The 7445-nt window shown below is 45.4% G+C and overlaps 1 protein-coding gene across 2 annotated transcripts; it reads left to right on the forward strand.

Annotated features, from left to right (window-relative positions):
- Positions 1–2913: 2913 nt before the first annotated feature.
- LOC147902167 (cryptochrome-1-like) lies at positions 2914–7164 on the forward strand. 2 transcript variants are annotated; one of them, XM_087374718.1, is made up of 5 exons: positions 2914–4011; positions 4101–4325; positions 4411–5117; positions 5243–6040; positions 6145–7164. In XM_087374718.1, exons 1-5 carry the CDS (start codon positions 3705–3707, stop codon positions 6163–6165), a joined length of 2058 nt encoding a protein of 685 aa, XP_087230844.1. In that variant the 5' UTR covers positions 2914–3704; the 3' UTR covers positions 6166–7164. The 2 variants fall into 2 exon arrangements, with proteins under 2 accessions (XP_087230844.1, XP_087230845.1); XM_087374719.1 differs by having other exon boundaries at positions 5243–6010.
- The last annotated feature ends 281 nt before the right edge of the window (positions 7165–7445 follow it).

Here is a 7445-nt window from a genome sequence, read left to right on the forward strand (position 1 = left end):
CACTCACATGACATATTAGGCAAGACTCATCTCAAGTAAAATTTTTACCTCTTTTCAATGATGGACCTATTCAAATCTCCTTGGGAACCCACTCATCCCTTGGCACAGAGTCCAAAGACTTTGTTTAGCCTTGTATATAATAGGTATATAATGCTTCTTGCATCTATACTATTGCCTTTTGCTTATGTTTATCCCAAATATTGATACATATGGCATGAGCAAAGATGTGTTCGTGTTAGTTGGGGTATATAAGGACAATATTGTTGCCATACTTGGGACGGCAACCCTACCACTATTTCCCACCCCATCACATCTGCAAGCACTAGCCCTCCATGATAAGTAGGTGTGATGGATTCCTAAGGGTTGTGCCTTCATGTTATGGTGGGTTTGCTAAGGATTGGGACTTTATGCTATGGTGGGGTAGGGATTCTATGTGGGCATCATCGCTCAATTCTAAAACTAATGTTATTTTGGTTAACTCATTGTTTGAGGTAGGGGGCTCTTACTCGAAACCCGATGGAAACAAGCTACGCCCTTTTGCATAATGCTTACATGTAATAAGCACAAAACCCTTGACAACGTGGGTGAAATTTAGGACTTATCTTAAACCTCACTTGTCAGTTTACTGTAGACATCATAGGGTGTATGGTCTCATAGCACTCCTCTATGCCTACAATCCAAGCATCTTCATGGTAGTGGGTAAGCCACATTTTCACATAATTTTGCAGGAGTTAGGTTGGATAACAATAAATAGGGTGCAAGCTACGACGACCCTATTATTGCTATATACCACAATTAAGATTGCTCTTATGGCAAGGCATGAGGTAACAACTTGCATCGCATGTCCTATACGACAATCGTTAAGCAAATCCACGATACTTGTAGGGCAAGGTTGGGCTAGAATGTATTATTTTCATGTATATGTATAAGAAATATGGATCTACCCAAGATGCAAAATTGGGGAGGGGATTTAAGGAGGGTTTTCATTGATTCAGGCACATTTTGACTCCAAATTAAGGAGGACTAGTTAAGTACTCAACAAAAGTGTATTTCAATTGGGATATTAAAGTGGGCCCAATTACTTTAAATCTCTTAGCGGCATGTTAAAGATGCTTGAAAATTTAACCCCTTCAAAATAGTTACTTTAAGGACCTTTTGTGAAGGGAAACGTGTTGAAAGAGAGAAAATAAAGGTTTAACTTAATGGTGGGTAGTGGAAATGTTACTTTAAGTAGATTTCGGTTAAGTATTTTTTAGGATTGAGAATATGAATTCTCATTTTAAAGCCTTTAAAAAGAAGCAGCCATTGTGATCATTAAGACCCTTTGTGAAGAACATAATGGGTACCGATGGAAATGGAATTGTGTTAGGGATAACTTTAGTGTAACTAAATTAGTTACTTCAAGGTCATTAACTAACATAACGATAGGTGGGCAAAGGCCCTCAATGTTGCTTTCGTGATTTCTTCCATCCATGGCTTTATGCTTTTGTCTTCCTTTTCCTACACTCATGCTTCTTTATATGCTCATACCTCATCATATCACCAATCTTCTTGGTGACTTGTCATTTGTTGAATACAATACTAGATTGTGTGAGATGGTCTATCCAATGGGTGTTTTTCCCCTTCCTTGTCATCTTGATTCTTACATCCTGATCATACCTTATTTGTATGCTTACAATTGATCATACGACTAATCTTTTTGGCAACTTGTCATTCATTGCCTACAATACTAGATTGTGTGAGATGGTTCATGTAATATGTGTTTTCCTCCTTTGTTGTATCTTGATTGCTACATTTGAAAGGTCTTCATGTCGATGACCACCATGATGACGTGCAACCCTCAAGCTTGTGCCTTACTTTTGCTGTGAGTTGTAAACTCCAATTTGCATTAGGTTATTTATGAAGGTGCCCATGTGTCGAGTTAGAAAATTTGGGGATTAGGGCACCATGAGATAGCCAACATACACATTTAGGATGTGTTTGAAGAGCATTCTTATGCTCGTAGGGGGGATTATTATGGGGAATGTAAGAAGAGATCAAATTGAAGCATGTCTTCACATCCACACTTTTATGATTGTGCCTAATAAACCATAGTGTTAGCAAGGAGCTATACCACCTTTGATTGCAAATAAGTTTCTAAGGCCTGAAGTGATGAGAGGCTACCACAAGCTTTGGATGTGAGAAAGGGATAGCAATGAGCTACTCATAAGAAGGGTGTGCTTTGGTGCAGTTGCATGGTAACAGTTGGCTTTGGGAATGTGTGTTAAAGGGAAGGAAGGGGGCGGGGGGATTGGAGGGCCTACTTTGACAAGGTAACAAGTTGGGAAGTTGAATGGGCTCTTAGGGCAGGTTCCATCTCGAAGGGGCGTTGATTGATGTGCGTATCCTCTAAAACAAAGGAGAAATGGCTTGGGCACACAATGCCGAACATGTTGTCAATCAGAAGGTAAAGACCACTTGAGCTAGGACATGTATTAAAGTTTGTTTACCGTTGTTGCCTCCCCCCCCCCCCCCCCCTCCCCAAGAGGACTCCAATGGCTCACTCGTTAAAGCTTTTGTAAGTAGACAATGTCTGCCCTATCTGAACACACAACAGTAGCAGTCCTCCCAAAGGAAGTGTTTGACGAGTGCCACGTATGGGGCGGGGGAGCGCTTGAACTCCCACAAACATGTTCACTCGTCGCTAAAGCTATCGTATGAAAAAGACGACCGTTCTATTTAAACATCACACAATGGTGGAGTCCTCCCAAAGGGAGAGTTTGACTACTGCTGCTGCGCGTCTAAACCCAACCTGAGGTGAGCACTGAGCGTCTAGAGAAAACTCCCCCTCTAGGGGGGGGTTGTAGAGAAAAAGAAGGGGGGGTGGGGGGGCCAATGAGGTTACTAAGCCTCATCTTGGGAGAGACCCAAAGCTCTAGAGACTTTTTGCTCTGAGAATAGCTCCTGTGTCTTCTGAATCTGAATCAATAGAATAGCAAAGCTCTGAGAGAGAGACTTTGCTCTGATGCTGCTCCTCTTCTTCTTCTTCATCTTGTGCTCTTGATTCAATAGCAAAAGCTCTGAGAGACTTTGCTGTGATGAGACTAGCTCTTCCCTGTCATCTGAATCAATCAGTAGCAAAGCTCTGAGAGAGAACTTTGCTGTGAGAGAGCTGCTCTTGTGCTTCTGTTCCGGCTCCTGCGCTGCCATATCGCCCTGTTTGGGCAGCAAGATGCTGCTTCTGCTTTATCAATGACACACCTCGTGCTACAGAACCACCCTCATCACTGCTCCCTTCTCTTTCAGCTCCTTCTTGGGTACTTGTCTGTAGTCGTTGGTGTTGCAGCTGGCTTCCCCTCCCCTCCCTTCCTCCTTCACGACTCCCGGTTTTACTCCTCACCCTCTCTTCGGCCTTTCATTGCCTCGCCCTCCCTCTCCAGAAAATTAGGTGCTCAACGAGATTGCCAGTTGCCTTGCTAGATTCTATCCTCACTCATACACACATCAAGCTGCTGCTTTGAAGAAGCCCAGCAGCAATCTGTGTGTGCTCTTGAGCCACCATGTTCTCCCCGATCCTGCCTTCAAGCCCTCAAGCCTCTTGCTCGCAGCCCAACCGCCGCCTGCATCCCTTCCTGCCTGATCTCTAAGCTTTCGAAGTGACCCTGCTTCCGTTTACAGCTCCACATCCTGCCCGCATATTTGCCTCAGCTCAGCTTTCCACGCCCATGGCGACGTGCACAATTGTTTGGTTTCGTCGAGATCTGAGAGTGGAGGACAACCCTGCGCTGGTTGCAGCATGTAGAGCAGGGATCACGGTTCCGGTTTTCATATGGTCGCCTGAAGAGGAAGGCCAATTTCTTCCGGGTCGGGTTTCGAGATGGTGGTTGAAGCAGAGTCTGATACACCTAGACCAGTCATTGCGCAGTTTAGGGGCGCCTCTGATGATGCGACGAGCCAAGAATGCCCTGTCTATCTTGCTTGAAATATGCAAGGATACAGGAGCGACCCAAGTGTTCTACAACCACCTTTACGGTAAGCTAGTGTTTTCTTATAGTCCGGTGTTGTTTCGTTTGTGTTTGCTTGTCGCGGTCTAATCCACTCTGGGTGCCTTGGTCCATCAGATCCTGTGTCCCTTGTGCGTGACCATAGAGTAAAGCAAGGACTCTCGCAAGCTGGTATTTTAGTCAATACATTCAACGCAGATTTGCTTTACGAGCCATGGGAAGTGAATGACGAGCATGGCAGGGCTTTCACAACTTTTGCTGCGTATTGGGCAAGGTGCATGGACATGCCTTTCGAGCCGGAGGCTCCTCTGCTCCCTCCTAAACGTCTTTCTAAATTCTCAGGTACCACCAACCGCCTGACTTGGTTGTTGTCTTGACGAATTCTAAGTTCCGCTTACATGGGTTATACGGCTGCCTGTTGTCGCAGGACCTATCTCGAGCTGCTCGATTGAGGACTTGGAACTTGAGGACGAATCAGAGAAAGGAAGCAACGCGTTATTATCACGAGCATGGGCTCCGGGATGGGCTAATGCAGACAAGGCCATAGAGGCGTTTGTAAACGGGCCTTTAACGGAGTATGGCAATAACCGGCAGAAAGTAGATAGTGCCACGACTTCTCTGCTTTCACCTCACCTGCACTATGGGGAACTGAGTGTCAGGAAGATATTTCACCTGATTCGCATGAAACAAGTGTTATGGGTGAAAGAGGGCAACGAAGGAGGCGAACAAAGCGTCAATCTGTTTCTCAGATCTATAGGTTTCAGAGAGTACTCAAGGTATCTGAGTTTCAATTTTCCTTTCACACATGAAAGGTCTTTATTGTCGAACTTGAAGTATTTCCCATGGCGGGTAGATGAAGGCTATTTTAAGGCATGGAGGCAGGGCCGAACGGGATATCCCTTGGTGGATGCTGGAATGAGGGAGCTGTGGGCGACTGGATGGTTACATAATCGGATTCGTGTGATTGTCTCCAGCTTCTGTGTGAAGTTTCTGCAGCTTCCATGGCGTTGGGGGATGAAGTATTTTTGGGATACCCTCTTGGATGCAGATCTGGAAAGTGATGTTCTGGGATGGCAATACATTTCTGGCAGTTTGCCAGATGGTCATGAATTAGATCGGATGGACAACCCCCAGGTATGAGTGATATAAATGGAAGTTCTTTTCTCTTGCTGTTTCGCATCATCATGATCACATTTTAGCAGCTTCAGGCTTTGCACCTATTGTGTTTGTCATTTTGGCTTCTGGTGCGTTTGTGGCAGATTGAAGGGTACAGATTTGATCCTTATGGAGAGTACGTTCGCCGATGGTTGCCTGAGCTGTCACGTCTGCCAACCGAATGGATACACCATCCATGGGATGCCCCTCCAGGTGTGCTTCGTGCTGCTGGAATTGAGCTTGGCTCAAATTATCCAAGACCGATTGTGGAGATTGCTTCAGCTCGAGAACGCCTAGAGCAAGCACTTGCAGACATGTGGGAAACGGAGGCAGCGGAGAGGGCAGCCATGGCAAATGGTTTGGAAGAAGGTCTAGGTGACACTATAGAAGTGCGAGGTGCAGATAATACTCTGACCGAGAATATGGACATTGACGGAGGTCCAACCCTTGCAAACGGCAAGAACTCAGGGCGATCACCTTATGACCAGATGGTTCCAAGCATGCAGATTGAAGCTAGAAAAACAGTCACAGAAGTTGTCTCAAGCCGAGCAGCCGAGCAGCCGAGTCCGGCAGGCCATGCATGTACCGCAAGGGAAACTCCAGGGAGAGAAGATATATTTGCCAGGCAGTTACAAGGACACAGGCTGATGTCCTCTTTGCCAGCGTTGGAAAATGCTAATGATGACACTAATTCTACGGCTGAATCTTCGTGTGCTCAGAAGGATCATCAGACCACTGGTGGCGGTATACCTGTCTGGTCAGACTACGTTTCTTCTCACTCTCCAGTGCTTCAAGATGATTCCCAAGTACCATTAGTACCAGAGTTACGGCGTGGAGTCTTGTCCAGAAGGCATATGCATTCACTGCCCATGGTGAGTCTTGAGGCCATTGCGGCAACTAAGGTAGTCCTTAGCTCCAAACTCTCTTGATGCAAAGGTTGATCAAAATTTATTGCCATCAACATGGAAGGTGGCCTTGATTCTTCATATATCTTGCCTGGGTGCAGACAAGCTCACTTTCGGCATGAATTTGTTGGGGATGCTGTTTGGTGGTTCGGCTGGTGACTTTGGGTTTTGGAAGGTCTACAAGAAAAACAGGCCTTCGCCCAGCTCCACGGATGTGCTGTGTACTTGCTTGCTTGCAGGAAAGAACCACCGTATCACCTGGAGAACAGCTTGGATTACCCCTTGTGGTCTTTGCAGAGTTGCATCGCTCCTCCCTCTTATGGATTGATAGGTATCCTTTTCACTGAGTGGAGAGTGGCATTTGTTCATTGAACCCATGGCAAGGAGGGTAATGATATTTTCAACCGCTGGTACCACAGAAGTTAGCTCTTCCATGATACTGAGGTGGGAGTTTGCTTCACCTGCAGATGTGCTGCTGTGAAGGCTCTGCAATAAAAATCTGACGAGGTTTCCCTTTGCTGCTAATCTAGTTGGGAGCTTAGTTTTTACAAAGGTTGTGAAGATCAGGCTACGAGTGTTTAGGGTGTGAGTGCTCGAAATGTTAGCTTGTTGCAAGCTCCATGGTTCTTCTTTACTCGTTTATTAAGGTATGAGAATCAACACACTTGCCTAGGTGAAGCTGGTCTCTGTACAATAAGGATGTATCCGAGCTTCTTGCTTGACTGTACAAAGGAGTTGCGTCCGTCAGAAGTGTTGGGAGGATGTTTATATGTATGCTGCTTTTCCACGGTGGCCTAACTGGTGTCTCCCAGAGTGGAGGGTTATGTCTGAGCTTTCTGTTCTTAAATTGGAGTCATCTTTGGGAGGGTTATGTTTGAGTTTACAAAACTTGAACCTCAGTTCTGTCTCCTCGAAGATGGTGTTAAGTCATAGATCTTACAGTAAGTGCATGCACGCAAAGGTATATACTTTTGAGGCGTCTTCATCTGGAGTGTGGGTGGCCTATCTGGTGGCGGACTTACTGGGGGAGAGTGCAATTCCCTGACCTTCGTTCGGCCTGCCCTGCTAAGTCTACCTTTGGTTTTTAATATTTAATACACCATTTTTTCTTTGATGGAGAATTTGTTTCCTAAATATAGAGCATTGTATACAAGGATGCCTTGCTAGAATATCTTGATTTTGTGAAAGGGATTGTGGGACAGGTTTGTACTGCAGTGAGTGGGAGTTTTGCGTGAACATGTTAAGCCATGGCAACTGCTTGAAATCTGTTGTTAAGACCATATATGCAAGCTTATATGTAATGACCACATGTGCTGTGTTTGCAGCAATCTGCTATTACCTGCCCACATTGAGCATGTTAAAGCTGAATTGTTTTACTTACGTGGGTTATTGCAAACTGGGT

The sequence above is a fragment of the Dipteris shenzhenensis genome, chromosome 5, assembly GCF_047967505.1.
Source record: "Dipteris shenzhenensis isolate YYH24624 ecotype China chromosome 5, Dip_SZ_1.0, whole genome shotgun sequence".
Taxonomy (NCBI): Eukaryota; Viridiplantae; Streptophyta; class Polypodiopsida; order Gleicheniales; family Dipteridaceae; genus Dipteris; species Dipteris shenzhenensis.

Excerpts from the sequence above, each read along its gene's own strand:
- LOC147902167 (XM_087374718.1), top strand. The coding sequence starts at position 3,705 with ATGGCGACGTGCACAATTGTTTGGTTTCGTCGAGATCTGAGAGTGGAG. Across the intron at positions 4,326-4,410 it reads ACGTCTTTCTAAATTCTCAG|GACCTATCTCGAGCTGCTCG; the intron begins GTACCACCAACC and ends CTGTTGTCGCAG. Across the intron at positions 5,118-5,242 it reads ATCGGATGGACAACCCCCAG|ATTGAAGGGTACAGATTTGA; the intron begins GTATGAGTGATA and ends CGTTTGTGGCAG.